General features: G+C 36.6%; 1 protein-coding gene across 1 annotated transcript in view; it reads right to left on the bottom strand.

The window, feature by feature from the left end:
• TBC1D19 (TBC1 domain family member 19) overlaps positions 1-19,115 on the bottom strand; it is a 164,374-nt gene that overhangs the window by 54,376 nt on the left and 90,883 nt on the right. The window contains exons 12-13 of the mRNA XM_023223043.2: positions 6,491-6,565; positions 1,585-1,647 (exon numbers count right to left, since the gene is read on the bottom strand). Coding sequence (XP_023078811.1) covers positions 1,585-1,647; positions 6,491-6,565 — 138 coding nt within the window. The remainder of the gene's footprint in view (positions 1-1,584; positions 1,648-6,490; positions 6,566-19,115) is intronic.

A 19,115-nucleotide genomic window follows, 5' to 3' on the forward strand; every position in this document is an offset into this window, starting at 1 on the left:
TAATTACAGTAGTAACATCAAAGATCACTAGTCACAGATTACTAAATCAGATATAATAATAAAGTTTGAAATATTGTAAAGAATTACCAAAATGTGACACAGAAATATGAAAAAAGCTCCTGCTGTTGAAAAAAATGGTGCTGCTAGACTTGCTCAATGCAGGGCTGCCACAAACCTTCAATTTGTAAAAATAATAATATCTGTGAAACACAATAAAGCACAATAAAGTGAGATATACCTGTATATTCAAAAATTTACTGAGTACTAAGAATAAGATACAGGGTTACATCTTAGCTACCTAAACAAACTTTTAGAAGAAGATTTTTGTATTCTCTAACTTTTAATTACTAACTAACTTCATATTAAAATGGAATTGTAAGTCTACTATTTAAAAAAAATTTTAATTATGCATTTGAAATCACAGGAATCTCTTAAAATTGTTTCTGGGGTTATTTAAAATTTTAACTTTATAAATAAATCTTATAAAGTCTTTATACTTTAGCTCTTGGAACACATGATAAATCTTCTTGACAGATGCTTATTTAACTTTATCTTCTCTCTTAAACATATATACACCACAACACCATTATCAAACGAAAACCTGCTCATACAAACAGCGGGGACCAACTTACATTTAATCGAGCAGAAATGCTGTGTAGAATATATGTATTTCCTCTATGACATTTGTATTGACATTCATTCAAAATCAAATTATTAATATGTACGTATAATCTTTTAAAAAAGAACATCATATAGGCAATTCTATATAAATTACATATTTTCTATTTATGATAAATTATTTTATCCTAGTAGATGTGAAAAAGTAAAAATCCAAGCATCCACAATATCAGCAAATGAAATGATCAAAGGATAATCAGGACACTCTAAATTTATTTTGAAACATTATTTATTCAATATCTTTAATTTTAAAAGTATAATGCAAAATGCTTTCTCCAAACATCTTGGAATGGCTTAAATATGAATTTGACATCTGATTTAAGCATCTGTGCCAATAACAAAGATAGAAAACTTACCTGCCAATACCTCCTTGTTGTACCACATATGACAAAAAGAAACAATTGGGAACTGTTATTCTCCTATCTAATTTCACAGTAAAAGGTAATCTTTTTTTTTTTTTTTTTTTTGAGACGGAGTCTTGCTGTGTCTCCTGGGCTGGAGTGCAGTGGCCGGATCTCAGCTCACTGCAAGCTCCGCCTCTCGGGTTTTACGCCATTCTCCTGCCTCAGCCTCCTGAGTAGCTGGGTCTACAGGCGCCCGCCACCTCGCCCGGCTAGTTTTTTGTATTTTTAGTAGAGACGGGGTTTCACCGTGTTAGCCAGGATGGTCTCGATCTCCTGACCTCATGATCCGCCCGTCTCGGCCTCCCAAAGTGCTGGGATTACAGGCTTGAGCCACCGCGCCCGGCCAACAAAAGGTAATCTTATCCCAAACTTAGAACATTTCATCTGACAAGCATGCCATGGATTACAAAAGGATTTAGTCAACAACAGAGATATCTCCTAAAGTATCATGATTTAGAGAAACTGAAACAAGAACACTATATATTTTAATTTTTAAACTTACCTGATATAAATAATCTTCAAATACAAAATAATAATCATCATTGCTTGCTGTCAACTTCACATCCTATAATTAAAAGTAGACAGTACTGAAAAGAACCCAAATGGATCTGTCTGTAGTACTAAAGCATACAATCAGTATTTAGAAGCATTACCACAATAAATTTATTACCTTTATTGTGATTAGATTTTACCATTACTATATTTACTGAACTAATAAATGTGACACATTATTTGACATCGAATTCCTCATTTAAGGTCCCATTAGTAATTCTTTAATATTTATTTCAATTTTATCTCCTTTTAATCTAATATTTAGATGGCTTAAAGCTAGAAAAGCAAAGCGGATGCAAGCATAACATCCAGAAGCAATCATAACAATCTGGCCCCAAATTACTGTTCCAATATCACTGTTGAAGTCCACATTCTTGCCATTCCCACAAAAGACCAAATATCTTCCATGCCTTTGTGATTATTCACTTGCAAGTCACCACTTGTTAGTGAGAGAGCAGGATCATTGATTTTCTGCATTATGAGTTTAAGGGCCAGTTCATTGACTTCCCCTGGATAGCATATTAGTTTCCTTCTTTAAATATATTCCTATTCTCACTTTCTGACTTGAGTTTACCTTAATGATTTCTATGAATCTCCCTATGAGACTTTAGCCACTTGGAGCTCAAATGTCTTAAATGTTTTTTCTATATGTAGTACCACCACAGTGCTTAGCACCTAAATACCCAATAATGTTTGATGGGTAAAAATAAAAATGATAAAATTATATTACAGGAAAATATAATTAATTTCTATTAATAATTCATCAGTATATAGGTACCCCTCTCTAATAACAAGCAAACAAATGAACAAAAGTCTAGAAAAATAAACTAAAACATTCCCCCAGGATTGTTTCTGAATATCATGTCCAGAGTTGGAACTTGCTGCTTGTGTGCTTTGGTGTAAAGAACATGAAATTCCAACAGATTTAACTAAGATTTGAAATCCAGTTCCACTACTTTTAGCTGTATAACTTTGGTCAGTAACTCTGAGCCTAATCTCCATACACATAAATGAGGATACCACCGCCTACTTCAGAAAGGATAGGTAAATGCCTAGCACAGTATCAGATAAAGAGTAGATATCCAGAAAACTTTTTTAAAAAAATTCACCAAAATTCCTTTTACTTATAATAGTGTTTATCTATTTATAAGTAAATATACATCTCAAACCTTACATGTATCCAAAAACTCCAGTTGTAAACTACATCATGCTTTTAGACCCAATATATAATCAATTCAACAGGTACTGATTGGCTGGGATAAAGGATACGAAAATCAAAACCAACAAACAAACAAAAAAGAAGACAAACAAAAAAGTGTTTATCATCAATAAGTCTACAATCTCACTGGCGAGATAGTAAAAACATGGGAAAATCACAAAGAAATGTTACATAAATCCATGGTCAAATAGTTCAAACGGTCTACAAAATTCAACCAGGCTGTTGAGCCAAGTAGCAATCGGGAGCATGGAAAGAGTCATAGATGACTCTGGGGGTAGCAAATGTGTGCTAAGTCTGAAAAAACCATAATGACACAGATTAAGGAGAAAGAAATGGTCCAGCTTTCTATGTCAGAAGACAACCTAGACAAAGGTAGAGATCATGCATTCTCAACAGGGGGATAGTATCGCCTTTAGGGGCATGAAAACTGGTTCTTGGAGGTCAACAAATTTTACATACTACAATGATATGTGGCCGACCAGAGCTCATCCCTACCCACCCAAATCTTACTTTTTGTTATTTACTTTTTCTTATTAGAGATAAGTTAATTAATCTTTCTCTCCAGGAGCGTGATAATGAAGAAAGGTTGAAAAACACTAGTAATGGTTGAAAACTATAGAATACATGGATACAAGGCAAGTTTGTTAAAAAAAAAAAAAAAGAAGAACCATTTAATAAATTAGCCTAGGGAGGGTTCGATGATGTTCCATACTCACAACATCATTGGCTCAGAACATCTATGACTTCCCATCCTCCCCTGATTGCTACTTTGCTCAACAGCCTGGTTGAATTTTGTAGATTGTTTGAGCTATTTGATCATGGATTTTGTAACATTGCCTTGTTCCATTCATTCCTTTAACCTTTAAAAGAATTCCACCTTGTTTTCAGTTAAATTTAAAATAAGTCTTTGCTATAGGGAACTGTAATGAAACAGAATTTTTTTTTAAGTGATCATTCCCTTAACGGCTGACTTTAATAATGTTTGGAGTGATCGGTAGAGCCCAACTAAGAGACAGATATCTTCCTAAAAACATTCATGTTGTGCACAGGACAGATGCCATCAACAGTTTTATTCAATTCCTCAGGCACAAATTACTTCCTTCTCGGAACAGATGAAATTCATGTTGGAGACAAAGAGAACTCTCATCCTAGCACTTCTTACTTTTTTGAGCTTTTTCACGTGTGAGTTTCCTTTCATTTGATTAGAAAAGAGGCTAACCGTCTTATAGCCCAAAAGATCTCTTACATTTTTGATAAAATAATCCACTGAGCATAATAATTTGACCTCAAAGTTAATAATAGTACCTGTGATCCAAATCTAGTGAGAAACCTCTGTAAGATTCAAGACTTTCCGTCAAAGGACTGTGTTCTCTAAACTCTCATTTCCACTTACTGTAGAGCTTAGTAGTTAACAATACAGTTCTGCCGGGCGCAGTGGCTCAAGCCTGTAATCCCAGCACTTTGGGAGGCCAAGACGGGTGGATCACGAGGTCAGGAGATCGAGACCATCCTGGTCTACACGGTGAAACCCCGTCTCTACTATAAAATACAAAAAACTAGCCGGGCGAGATGGCGGGCGCCTGTAGTCCCAGCTACTCGGGAGGCTGAGGCAGGAGAATGGCGTAAACCCGGGAGGCGGAGCTTGCAGTGAGCCGAGATCGCGCCACTGCACTCCAGCCTGGGCGACAGAGCGAGACTCCTCCGTCTCAAAAAAAAAAAAAAAAAAAAAAAAAAAAGAATACAGTTCTGAAAGTCAGATTGGCTAGCTCTAAATCTTGGCTTCACTACTTAATATGTTAATTTAAACAAATTTCTTTCTTTATCTCAATTTCCTCATTTGTAAAATAAGAAAATAACTACTTTCTACTTTGTTACAACACACGTGTCACTATGTTGCTGGCTGCTGGTAAGGAAATGATGTTAGTATAACATGGAAATTGTATTGGTTCAGATGCAATTTTTATTAAGCAAGAGGAGTTGGAGCAGAGGGAGGAGAATTATAACCATCAGCAGGAAAAAAAAAATTGTCTTCAGCTCAGCTGCTGCTGCACAGGCATGAGACTTTATAGTTGCATTTTAATAACATTAAAAACGGACATTGGCACTGGGGCTCCCTCTCCAGAGAGGCACACTCCCAGCCCAGAACATTTCTCCCCTGCGGTTCTCTTGTGCTCACCTTAACAGTAGCTCCAGTGGCCCAGAGCACCACTTCTACTTGCATTATTTTAGCACTTCTGTATTATTATTTTTACACATTTTTAATAGCTCCTACCAGACCAGCCTGCCTGAGATGATTCTTCTCCCAGGCTACCAATGATTGCTTTTGTTAGTACTATGATTACAAAGTTGCAAAAATTGTGAGTGGATCTACCCCAACCCTGTTTTGTCCATAAGCTCTGTTATTTTTAATGTGTGGTTTTACAGAATGCAAGTTTTTTTCCCCAGAAAAACAACGCATTTATAATTCACAGCCTAAATGTTGGTATCTGCTACTCTTAGGTAGTTGTAGGCATTAAATAGTAATCTATGTAAAGGGTTTGGAATACTATATGGTACAATAAGCAGTCATTTGTTAGTAATAGTTATTATTACCCCTGGCCATGTTCTATTCAGACAAATTTTCAGGTCCTCAATATGTAATCTTCTTTTCCCCATTTCTGAGACCTGTAATAACATGGCTTTCTCCCTTATATTTCAAATCTAAATTTAAAATCTAAGACTTTTAAGCTGCTTAATATTAATTCAAACATTCATATCCTATATTACACATAAAGTGTTAGCTACACCAGACCAATCTGGTTCAACTTTTATGTAACACAGTTATGAGCTGTTTTTTAGTTGCCATGGACCCCCAGGTTGAAGGTCATGTAACCTGAGCATGCCCAGATGAACCAAGCATGCAACCACAGGTGGAACCTATGTGATAGGACTAAGGAGTGGGATCTGAATTAAGAAGTGGACACCCACACGGCAGTATCCAGAATTCAGTCAGATCAAGCCCTGGCATCACCCCATGGCAGGATCCAATCTGATCAAACCTTTCTAGCTACAAAAACCCAGTGATTTGGTGCTTGGCTTTCTATTGTGTACTGGAAAACGGACCCTGTTTGGCTCAGTAATGAAAGCATTAACTCAGCTCTCAACTTGATTATCAGATGCTTGGAGGCAAAAACTCAATGTATCTCTACCTTAAAACTTGAGATATACTTAGCCATATGTCTAGAAACTAAAAGAAATTAAAAATTAAAAATGACTTCAATATAAAGAGAATATACAAGTAGGCCCTAAAGAATCATATGATAAAAATATTATAATACCATTTTGCTTTTCAGTTGTCTTTTTACTTTGTTTGTGTAGAAAGCCTGAATTTAGAGATATAAGAAATGCTTATTATCTTCATCAAAAAGTAGGAGGACTAGGACAGAATCATGAAGACAGCTTCAAAGGGAAAGAAGATAACACAGAATGGAAACTGCAAATTTTGAACATCAACTTTATATGTATACATCTAATCACTTAAAATTATTTTTCAAGGTTAATATATATCATTATACATAGTACAGGCTCTGCATAATAAAGAATCTCAATTTTTAATGATATTAATGAAAAGGAAAAAACTAAGTTGACTTTTACTTACTTTATAGATTAGACTGTCCACCAAAAGGTCATGTTGTATCACATTGGTCTTAAGCTGCTCATAATATAAGACATCCTAAATTTAAAAGTAAAACAAAAAAATTAAAGGTCAATCACATTTATAAAGTCAGCCTCAAATTCAAATAATAATCAATAGTATTCTAAACACTAAGAAGGGCAGGAACTCAGTTTTATTCACTACTATAACCCTCATGCCTAACAGTAGATATTCAATAAATATACTTACTCCTATCACTTAGGATAACGTCTGGCACCTAGTGAGCATTCAGTCAATATTTGCTAAGTTAACTATAAATTAGCTTTAATAGCAAATACAGCATTTATTGAGTATTTATAGGCACCAGGAACTATTTTACCCACTTTACAAGAGTTAACTCATTTAATCCCAAACCAACAAAATGAATTAGGTCAGTGATTATTATTCCCATTTATGCTTGAGAAACTGAAGCCAAGAGAGAAAAGTAACTTGCTATCCAAGACCATAAAGCTAGTAAGATTTAACCTCAGGAAACCTGGCCCCACAACCTATACAAAAAACTCAGAAGGATTACTTTATACTGCCTTTCTAGTACCTAAATTATTACAAAATAACAAGTTTAAGCATAACAAAGCACTCCTGGTAGTAAAAGCAATCATATAGCATATAAAGTAAGTCAGCTTTTAATATTAGAATATGGTCCCATGTGCTTGAGCTCAGGAGTTTGAGGTTACAGTGAGTTATGATTGAGTCACTGCTCTCCAGCCTGGGAGACAGAATGAGACCCAATCTCTAAAATAAATAAATAAATACAAAACTATGGCCTCATAATATTATAAAATCTTATTAACTGCACAATTATGAGATTAGGCTAGTGTTTAATGTAATAGAGAATAAGAAGTGGAAGAGAGGGAAAACGGAAAGTGGAGAGAATAAGGGAGGAAAGAAAGTGGGAGGAGGGACTAGAGACAGTAATCAAGTTAAGCACCAGGTTCACAGTTGGTCGGAGCATTAAGGATGAAGGTAGGGATCAAATGGGTAATAGTTATGCTAACGAGAGATGGAAATACTATCTCATTGCTTTAACTGACCCATGTATTCCTCCAAATCCCTCCTTTCACCTCTCAGGCACGTTAGCCCTAGCCTCCTCTCAAACCCAAAGGCAAAATTTAGCACACGCGGATCTGTATGACTCCTGACCTCACAGAAGAGTTGTGGGATAGGGTCATCTGGGATAAGGAGGAATATTTACTGCATGTAGCTGCCTTGCCAGGATAAAATCTGACCCTATGTTTCCTGAAATATGATTTCTACATCGCGAAAGATGTTTAATACGTAGTTCTTTGGCGTGAGTCAAAGTGCTCTTTGCCTAACGATGATCTGGGCCTTTACTGGCTATTTTTAGTCATTTAAATTTTAATTAAAAAGCCTTAACTGGTTATCATTGATGTTTTCATTTTTTAACTAAAGTAAAATTATTTTACTATTTTATTTATCTTACATTGTATCTACTGAATTCATCTCTCTGGCTAGAATGCAGGCTCCTTAATGGTGGAAACAGCACCTAATTCAAATATCAATTCCTGCCAGTGAGCATAAGTAAAGTAATGCAAAAGCTACATTTAGGGGTTTGCCTCTTTTTAAAAATAAGTTTAAAGTTACAAACTAATATATGACTATTAAATAAGTGAAACAATCTAAAGTAAAATAAAGAAAAAGTTAAGTATCCTTCCATTCAACTGTCCCAAGATAACTAATATTATTTGTATTTGGTATTGTATTTGTGGTGTTATTTGTAATTTGTATTCTTCCATGCTTATACCTATCTCCATGCTTATATGACTATGTAATCATAGTTGGGCGTTTGTGTTGTCGTTTTTCAATATGAAATGGAATCATACCATACTCATTATTCAGCTTCTCTAACCTAATGCTATATCATGGTTTTCCTTCTTGTTAAACAATACACATTTAACTCATTCTTTTTAATAGTTACATATATTTTAATATTTTTAAAGCTGTGGTATAGATTTGACACAATTTGTTTAATCATATCCCTATAGATGGATACTCAGGTTGTTTGACCCTACAAATAATGTTGTAATAAATATCCTTAGGCACTATGTTTTTATATCTACAGAATAAATTGGCAAAGGCAGGATTATAGGCTGAAGTCTATATGTATCTTTCTTTTTCTTTTTTTTCTTTTTTGAGATGGAGTCTCACTCTGTTGCCCAGGCTGGAGTGCAGTGGCACGATCTCGGCTCACTGCAAGCTCCGCCTCCTGGGTTCACGCCATTCTCCTGCCTCAGCCTCCCAAATAGCTGGGACTACAGGCGCCCGCCACCACGCCTGGTTAATTTTTTGTATTTCTAGTAAAGACGGGGTTTCACCGTGTTAGCCAGGATGGTCTCCACCTCCTGAACCTCATGATCCGCCCACCTCGGCCTCCCTAAGTGCTGGGATTACAGGCGTGAGCCAACGTGCCTGGCCAAGGCTGTATGTATCTTAAACTGGGCTACAAATTGCCTGACTAATCGCAGAAAAAAAAAATCAATTCGAATTCCCACCAGCAACATAAGAGCACATTTTATCTATGTACTCACCTCTTTTAAACATTTTCATGCTTGAGAAACATCTCGATGTATTGATTTGCACTTTCCTAACTCATAATACAGTTGAAGAACCTTTCATATATTTATCGGCCATTTGAATTTCCATTTCAATGATTTGTCATTCATAACATATACCTATTTTTCTATTAGATTATCTTTCTCTTAATAATTTGTTAGATTTGTTGTTTATAAGGAAGATTAACTGTCATTTGTAATGCAAAAATGTGTTACTTGATTTTGGTTTATGGTATAGATTGACAATTTATTTTTCTGTTTAGTTTTTGTGGGCATATAGTAGATATATATACTTATGAGTTACATGAGATATTTTGATATAGGAATGCAGTGAGTAATAATCACATCAGGGTAAATGCCTCAAGCATTTATCTTTTGTGTTACAAACAATTCAATTATAGTCTTTTAGTTATTTTTAAAAGTACAGTTATTTCTATTATAGTCACTCCGTTGTGCTAGCAAATACTAGGTCTTATTCACTTGTTCTATTTTTTGTAACTATTAACCTTCCCCACTTCCCCTGCACCTGCACTACCCTTACCAGCCTCTGGTAACCACCCTTTTATCCTCTATCTCCATGAGTTCAATTGTTTCACTTTTTAGCTCCCATGAGTAAGTGAGATCCTGTAAAGTTTGTCTTTCTATGACTGGCTTATTTCACTTAACATAATGACCTCCAGTTCCATCCATGTTGTTGCAAGTGACAGGATCTTACTATTTTTCATGGCTGAAGAGTATTCCATTATTCCGTTGTATATTTGTACCACATATTCTTTATGCATTCCTCTGATGATAAAAATTTGGGTTACTTCCAAATATTAGCTATTGTGAATAGTGCTGCAATAAACATGAGAGCGCAGATATCTCTTTGATATACTTATTTCCTTTCTTTTGGGGATATATGTAGGAGTGGGATTGCTGGATGAGATGGTAGCTCTATTTTCAGTATTTTGAAGAACCTCCACATTGTTCTCCACAGTGGTTCTGCTAACTTACATTCCCACCCACAGTGAAGCAGGGCTCCCTTTTCTCCACATCCTTGCCAACATACATTGACCATTTTTAAAAGTACTCCACGGCTTGGGTTTTCTTACTAGATTTGGGCAAGGCTTCCCCACCACATGTTTATACAAATATTTTCCTAATTTTATTTCTAAAATTGTCAATTAAATTTTTTTTTAATCTTTATAATCCACCTGGAATTTATTCTTGTACCTAGTTATCAAAAGGTCTGTTTTCTTTCAGAAGGATGGTCAATTATCAGCATCATTTATTAAATAAACCATGCATTTGCAATTGAAATAAAATACTAGACCTGGATCTATTTATGGACGCACCATTCATTATTTTTCATAATTTATCAGACTATTCTTAAACATTTAATCTCCATGAGAACTTTAAGATAATTTCATCCAGTTAAAAATAAAATTAATTCTCTAATAAATTTGTTTTGGAAAAACTGACAAATTTTATAATATTAAGACTTTCTTGTTTTTATGAATGACATTAAGGCTCTCCACCCAAGAATGATTCAGATCTCAGCTGTGTGACCCTAGGTAAATTAACAAGCTTTTCTGAGCCTCAGTAAAATGATGAAAATAACAGCAACTTTTCTGTAGGTTGATGTGAGAAATAAATGAATTAATACATGTAATATGCTCTGAATAGTATCTGGCACAGGGTAAGTGCTATGTAAGAGTTAAATGTTATTGCTCTCTATAGAGTATTATAATTTTCCTCATATGGATCCTGTCCTGCTAAATTTATCTTATAGATATTTTAATGTTTCTACTATTGAAAATGAGGTATTCTTTCACTATTATATTTCTAATTCATTACTGATAATAGAGAAAAGGCTTGATTTTGTATATCTATTTCATACCCCTCTGTTTATAATTTTTAAAAAATCTGTTGGGTTTTCTGGGTATACAGTCATGATCATCTGCAAAGAAGATGGCTGTATCTCTTCTTTCCCCAAACATAAACCAACTCATTTCCACATCTTCAGCTAGGACCTCAAAATCTATGACAAATAATACTGGTGAATAATCACTGCCTTACTCCCAATTCTAATGAAAAGAGCTTCAACATTTCTGTTTAAATTTATTATTGGCTTGGGGAAATAGTTGTATTATTTTTCAGTAATTCATTTAAAGATTTGATTACAAATGGCTGCTAAGTTTTATTAATGTCATTTGACAACTATGACATAATTATAACTACTTAAAATATATTGGCTTTCCCCAATATAACCCTTTTAATGTCTATTAAAATATAAAGTAAAATTTAAAAACTTACTGATATTTGCATCTAACAAAGATACTATATACATAATAAATAATTATTTTGTATACTTTTCCTTGTTCTCTTGAATAACATATCATATAGCTTAACAATATTAAACCTTTAGTGTGTGTGTGTGTATATATATATATATATATATATATTTTATTATACTTTAAGTTCTGGAGTACATGTGCAGAACATGCAGTTTTGTTACATAGGTATACACGTGCCATGGTGGTTTGCTGAACCCATCAACCCGTCACCTACATTAGGTGTTTCTCCTAACGTCATCCCTCCTCTAATCCCCTACCCTCCGACAGGCCCCAGTGTGTGATGTTCCCCTCCCTGTGTCCATGTGTCTTCATTGTTCGATTCCCACTTATAAGTGAGAAGATGCAGTGTTTGTTTTCCTGTTCTTGTGATAGTTTGCTGAGAAGGATGGTTCCCAGCTTCATCCATGTCCCTGTACAGGACATTAACTCAACTTTTAGTACATTTTATTGAAAATTTTATTGGATGTTTAATATTTCCGGCTAGAAGATAGAAGTATAGCAGTAATCCAGATAGACAAGTAACCTAACCTCAGAGAGCTTTAGACTAAATCAAGACCTTTGTTATCTGGTGACTTAGGCATAAGTTTGGACAGAGTTCTTAAGAGTTCAGCTGTTCTTTATCAACCACTGAGCAGTATATTTTATTGACACATGGACAAAATCATATACCTCATGATCCCTTTATTTTTTCAAAACAAAATTTTTATGTGGATTTCAAATTGTGAGTTTTCTCACAAATGGATGCAAATAGTAAACTGAACTAAGGAAAACACATTATTTTCCCACCCAATTAATTATAGTGCTTAAAGATCTAAAAGCATCTAAACTAGTTATAGGGCTGGTTGCTGCCTGAATAGCAGGAGAGTATGCAGTTAATAATTTGTACTCATACAAGGATCCCCACTCACCAATTTGAATAACTAAAGATGGTTTCCTAAAAGATTAGACACAATTTAAATGCTATGAATAAATTAGTATCTATGACTTTAAACAGGTAACAGTGCTTAGACAAAAATGTATTCTAAATTCTAGAGGTAAAAAAACATATCGGAGAATCTGAGACCTAAAAGAGACTTTGGAAATATCTAGTTTCTGTTCTGAATTTTCACATTTAAAAAATGAGATCTGGCCAAGTTAACTGTCATAGCTGGTGACTGAAATAGTTTCCATAATCCTCAGTCTATGCTATTGGTTTCAATAGTTTTTAGTGTAATTTATCCATGTAACACGAGAGAAAAACATTGGTAGGAAAGTCAGAATTACACCATATGCTTACAATCAATGAGACAAATTTTTATGTTAATATTTTAATTTATCTGATAAAATACATAAGGATCTATAAAATTTAATGATTACCAATATAAACAGAATATTTTAAAATACTATTTAGTATAAGCTCTGGTAATGTATACATATGTAAGAGTAATACATCATGATTATAAAAAGCAATCTTTGAAAAACAAAGTAGCCCAATTTTTAGCATCGGAGAATATTTTAATTTCAGTACTTTTTTGGTATTTTACACAGATTTACACTGTCTTAACTTAAGAAAAACAAATATACTTTTGGGAAATGAAAAAACCCAAAGAATTCCTAACAGTTTATAGCTAATTGTAAGATGAGTAGACAAAAGGCAGAGAAGGCATTTCAGGGAGAGAACAACACGGTGCAAAGACAATTCAACGTGTCTTGTAGAAAATATTGAGGTATAGATTATGCCTTTTCTTTTAGACATCTGATATATTTTTCTTTTAGACATATATTTTTGAATCTGATACATATGAAACATATAATGGAGTTCTCTAGCCAGGGTTCCCAATCCCCAGCGTGCAGACTGGTACCAGTCTAGTCCATGGCCTTATAGGAACTGGGCCAGATGGTGAACGGTGGGCCAGGAAGCATTGCTGCCTGTCAGATCAGCAGTGGCATTAGATTCTCATAGGAGTGTGAATCCTATTGTGAACTGCACATGAGAGGGATGTAGGTTGTGTGGTCTTTATAAGAATCTAACTAATGCCTGATTTGAGGTGGAACAGTTTCATTATGAAACCATTCCCATCTACACCCCCTATCCATGGAAAAAAGTCTTTCATGAAACTGGTCCCTGGTCCCAAAAAGGCTGAAGACTGCTACTCTAGGCAACTAGAAATGAAAGATTTTAGGCTTAAACAAAAGCTTGGATTGAAAAGACAGTTGAAGCCATTAGGGAATAGGTGACTTGTGGATGAGGCAGTTCAGGGAAAATGTATAGAATAAGATCAAAATGGAATTCTGAGAAATACATGCACTTAAGGTCCAGCAGAGAAATCCAAATGGAGACTAAACAAAGAAAAACAAGAGAACGAAGAGCTAAGAAAACAGGGTAAACTAAAGTAAAGACCAAGAATATTTCAAGGATCAAGTAGGCACTGATATCAATACTGTAGGTATAAGAACTAAAATATGTCCACTGTTCCTTGGTGACTTTAATTAGGATAGTTGTAGTCATGTAGTGGGGGTGGGTGTATGTCAGACTACAATTGACTGAGTAATTAATGAGATCAAGTGATTAACTCAGCATTACTTAACTCATATTAATACAATCAAGTAATTAATGAAATTAAGTCTAGCACAGAATTTTGTTTCACAGGTGTAGCTGTGAAAGGAAGGAAAGGGAGAGGGAGATGGCTAGGAAAGACATGAGGTTTAAGATTTACTTTTATTCCTAACATAGAAAAGACTTGAGAATGTATAATGCTATGGGAAGGAGTGAGTAGAGAGGAAGGAAAAGGCAGAACAAAAGATTTGTTTTAAAGTAGATGGAACATGTACAAACATAGGGAAAAGAGAAAGTATGTTAAGGTGTTTCAAATACAGGATTTTAAAAAGTCTTTAACCAGAAGAGCTGAGATATCAGATGTAATAGTCCATTATCATGCTGCTATGAAGAAATACCTGAGACTGGGTAATTTATAAAGGAAAGAGGTTTAATTGATTCACAGTTCCACATGGCTATGGAAGCCTCAGAAAACTTACAATGATGGTAGAAGGTGCCTCTTCACAGGGCCACAGGGGACAGAATGAATGCCCAGCAAAGGGGGAAGCCCCTTATAAAACCATGAGATCTCATGAGAACTAACTCACTATCATAGGAACAAAATGGAGGACACCACACCCATGATTCAATTATGTCCACCTGGTCCCATCCATGACATGTAGGGATTACGGGAACCATAATTCAAGATGAGATTTGGATGGGGACATGGCCAACCGATATCATTCCACCCTGGCCCTCCCAAATCTCATGTCCTCACAATTCAAAACAGTCATGACCTTCCAACAGTCCTCCAAAGTCTCAACTCATTCCGGCATTAACTATGCTGATGCAAGAGGTAGGCTCCCATGGCCTTGGCCAGCTCTGCCCCTGTGGCTTTACAGAGTACAGCCCTGCTCAGGGATATTTTCATAGGCTGGCATTGAGTGTCTGCAGCTTTTTCAGGCACACAGTGCAAGCTTCTGGGGTTTGGAGGATGGTGACTCTCTTCTTACAGCTCCGGTGGGGACTCTGTGTGGGGGCTTCAATCCACATTTCCCTTCTGTACTGCCCTAGCAAAGGTTCTCCATGAGAGCTCTACCCCTGCAGGAGACTTTTGCCTGGATATCCATTACATATTCTTTGAAATCTAGGTGGAGGTTCCCAAGCCTCAATTCTTGACTTCTGTGTACATGGAAGCTGCCAAGTCTTGGAGCTTGCACCCTCTGAAGCAATGGCCTGACCTGTACCATGATCCCTTTTAGTCATGGCTGAAGCTGAAGCATGGGACACAGTGCACCATGTCCTGAGGCTGCACAGAGCAGGGGGACCCTGGGCCTGGCTCAGGAAACCATTTTCCCCTCCTAAGCCTCCAAGCCTGTGATGGGAGGGGCTGCTGTGAAGGTCTCTGACATGCCCTGGAGGCATTTTCCCCATTGTCTTGGCAATTGGCATTTGGCTCCTCATTACATATGCAAATTTCTGCAGCCAGATTGAATTTCTACCCAGAAAATGGGTTTTTCTTTTCTACCACATTGTCAGGCTGCAAATCTTCCAAACTTTCATGCTCTGTCACCTCTTCAATGCTTTGCCACTTAGAAATTTCTTCCACCAGATACTCACCCTAAATCATCTCTCTCAAGTGCAAAGTGTGAAAGGAAAATAAATATTGGGGTCCCCAAATCACTAAGCTAAAGGGCAAAGTCAAGCTGGGAATTGAGTCATGCAAAACTGCCTCCCCTTTTGTTTCTTAAAAAAGACAATTATAAGATGAAAATCTACACACCTCCCCCATATTTTACTCACAAGGAAATTCCTAGTGAGCTTGAAGATCTTTACCCTAAGGTGTTTCTGTTAAAATTTCACTATGGCAACGTAAATTGATAGCTTATTTTTACAGGTGCAGTCACCTCCCTGCCCACCAGGCAAATGCATATCTGATTGCTTCCCTGCACCATTTTTTTCTAGGTTATCTTATGCAAAAATGCAGATTCCCCACATTTTTCCTCGCTCCATTTGTCTGTGTCATCTTAGGTTAAAAAAAAATGCAGATTCACTGAGCCAGGCAAAGGCATGAATAACTATTTTTCCCGCCCACCTCTTACATGAAAGTTGTGTACTTCTCAATATCTCACTCTTTCCCCTTTAAATTTGGAGCCCTCAAAATCATCTTTGGAGAAGGCACAGACCTGTTTCCAGGATGCACATACTTAACTTTGGCAAACAAACCTCCTAATTGTGACTTGTCATTTTTCTCAATTGACAAAAGTTACACAGATCTCTAGGGCAGGGACAAAATGCTGCCAGTCTCTTTGCTAAAGCATAACAAGAGTCCCCTTTATTCCAGTTCCCAAAAAGTTCCTCATCTCCATCTGAGGCCATCTCAGCCTGGACTTCATTGTCCATATCACTACCAACATTTTGGTCAACACCATTCAACAAGTCTCTACGAAGTTCCAAACTTTCCCACATTTTCCTGTCTTCTTCTGAGCCCTCCAAACTATTCCCACTTCTGCCTATTAACCAGATCCAAAGTCACTTCCACATTTTCAGGTATCTATAGCAGCACCCTACTCTCTGCAGTACCAATTTACTATATGAGTCCATTCTCATGCTGTTATGAAGAACTACCCAAGACCAGATAATTTATAAAGGAAAGAGGTTTAATTGACTCACAGTTCCACATAGCTGAAGAGGCCTCAGGAAATTTACAATCATGGCAGAAAGTACCTCTTCACAGGGCAGCAGGGGAGAGAATGAGTACCTAGTGAAGGGGGAAACACCTTACAAAACCAAACCATCAGATCTCATGAGAACTCACTCACTATCATGAGAACAGGATGGGAGAAATTGCTCCCATGACTTAATTATCTCCACCTAGTCCCTCCCATGACATGTGGGAATTATGAGAAGTACAATTCAAGGTAAGATTTGGGTGGGGACACAGCCAAACCATATCACCAGATTTCAGTTTTTTAAAGAGTAGGGTATTGGGAGGCTGAGACAGGCGGATCACGAGGTCAGGAGATCGAGACTATCCTGGCTAACACGGTGAAACCCCATCTCTACTGAAAAATACAAAAAAAATTAGCAGGGCATGGTGGTGGGCGCCTGTAGTCCCAGCTACTGGGGAGGCTGAGGCAGGAGAATGGCGTGAACCCAGGAGGCGGAGCTTGCAGTGAGCCGAGATCACGCCATTGCACTCCAGCCTGGACGACAGAGTAAGACTCTGTCTCAAAATAAATAAATAAATTAATAATAATAATAAAGAAAAGGATTTCATAGGGAACAAGGCTGAAGTCAGAAAGATAAGGTAGAAAGTTTTTTTTTTTTTACTTCAGGCAAGAAATGATGGTATTTTGAAATGAGAGTGGTAGTGAAACATGTTTAGGAGTTAAATGAAGAAGGAATTATTGAGTAATATAATTATTGAGTAATACAATATGATATTCAGGAGTTAGGGATGACAGGTTTCTGGCTATGGTTCCTTGATGGACAATGGTACTGAAAAAGGAATTTAGGAAGAGTGTTGACATCTTGAATTGGAGGTGCTTGTGAGATATACAAGTGCTTAGGTGCACTAAGCAGCTGCATTTGAGGTTTAGAAAAGAGAGATCTGAGAAGAAAGTATATAGATTTGAGGTAATTGGTAACTGAGGCTTTGGGAGTTTGTAGTATTTGCTAAGGAATGTATGAAGAAGAGAACGACCCTCAAGAATCCTAACTGATAAGACAAAGACGACCCTCCACCAATGAAGAATGCCAGAAAGAGCACTGTGTCACAAAAGCAAAGGAATATTTCAATAAAGGAGTAGTCAATGAGGTTAAATACTGACCACAGGTATAAGAGGTAGACATTTCTTTTCTTTTCTTTTGTTTCTTTGGAGACAGAGTCTTGCTCTGTTGCCCAGGCTGGAGTGCAGTGGCATGATCTCACTCACTGCAACCTCCACCTCCTGGGTTCATGTGATTCTCGTGCCTCAGCCTTCCACGTAGTTGGGATTATAGGCATGCACTACCATGCCTGGCTAATTTTTTGTATTTTTAGTAGAGTCAAGGTTTCTCCATGTTGGCCAGGTTGGCCTCAAACTCACAAAATCAGGTGATTCACCTGCCTCGACCTTCCCAAATGCTGGGATTACAGGCCTGAGTCACTATGCCCAGCTTGACATTTCTTCCACTTAAATAAAAGTAGATGAGGAAAGGACCAGGTGCTGATGCAATTAAGTTTACAAGTTTGGCAGGAAGAATTTGAACGAATTTCTAATGATGACTTCTGTTTTCTCTAAGTGTCAGGAGGTGAAGTATTTTGCTAAGACTGAAGAGAAGGGACTGAAGAGAGTAGAGGTCAGAAACAGACACTGTGAAGACTAAGTGAGCTGACCACAAAAATCCAGGCAGGTCAGGCATCATTATGGGCCAAGGTAAGGTTGTAAGAACTTTCCTAAGAAATCACCAAAGAAAATCTTATTTGTGCTAAAAACGCTCAATATTTGGTATTGATGGAACGTACCTCAAAATAATAAGAGCTATTTATGACAAACCCACAGCTAATATCATACTGAATGGGCAAAAACTGGAAAAATTCCCTTTGAAAACTGGCACAAGACAGGGATGCCCTCTCTCACCACTCCTATTCAACATGGTGTTGGAAGTTCTGGCTAGGGCGATCAGGCAAGAGAAAGAAATCAAGGGTATTCAGTTAGGAAAAGAAGAAGTCAAATTGTCCCTGTTTGCAGATGACATGATTGTATATATAGAAAACCCCATTGTCTCAGCCCAAAATCTCCTTAAGCTGATAAACAACTTCAGCAAAGTCTCAGGATACAAAATTAATGTGCAAAAATCACAAGCATTCTTATACACCGGTAACAGACAAACAGAGAGCCAAATCATGAATGAACTTCCATTCACAATTGCTTCAAAGAGAATAAAATACCTAGGAATTCAACTTACAAGGGATGTAAAGGACCTCTTCAAGGAGAATTACAAACCACTGCTCAGTGAAATAAAAGAGGACACAAAAAAATGGAAGAACATACCATGCTCATGGATAGGAAGAATCAATATCGTGACAATGGCCATACTGCCCAAGGTTATTTATAGATTCAATGCCAACCCCATCAAGCTACCAATGGGTTTCTTCA

This window comes from Piliocolobus tephrosceles, chromosome 3, assembly GCF_002776525.5.
Source record: "Piliocolobus tephrosceles isolate RC106 chromosome 3, ASM277652v3, whole genome shotgun sequence".
Classification (NCBI taxonomy): Eukaryota; Metazoa; Chordata; class Mammalia; order Primates; family Cercopithecidae; genus Piliocolobus; species Piliocolobus tephrosceles.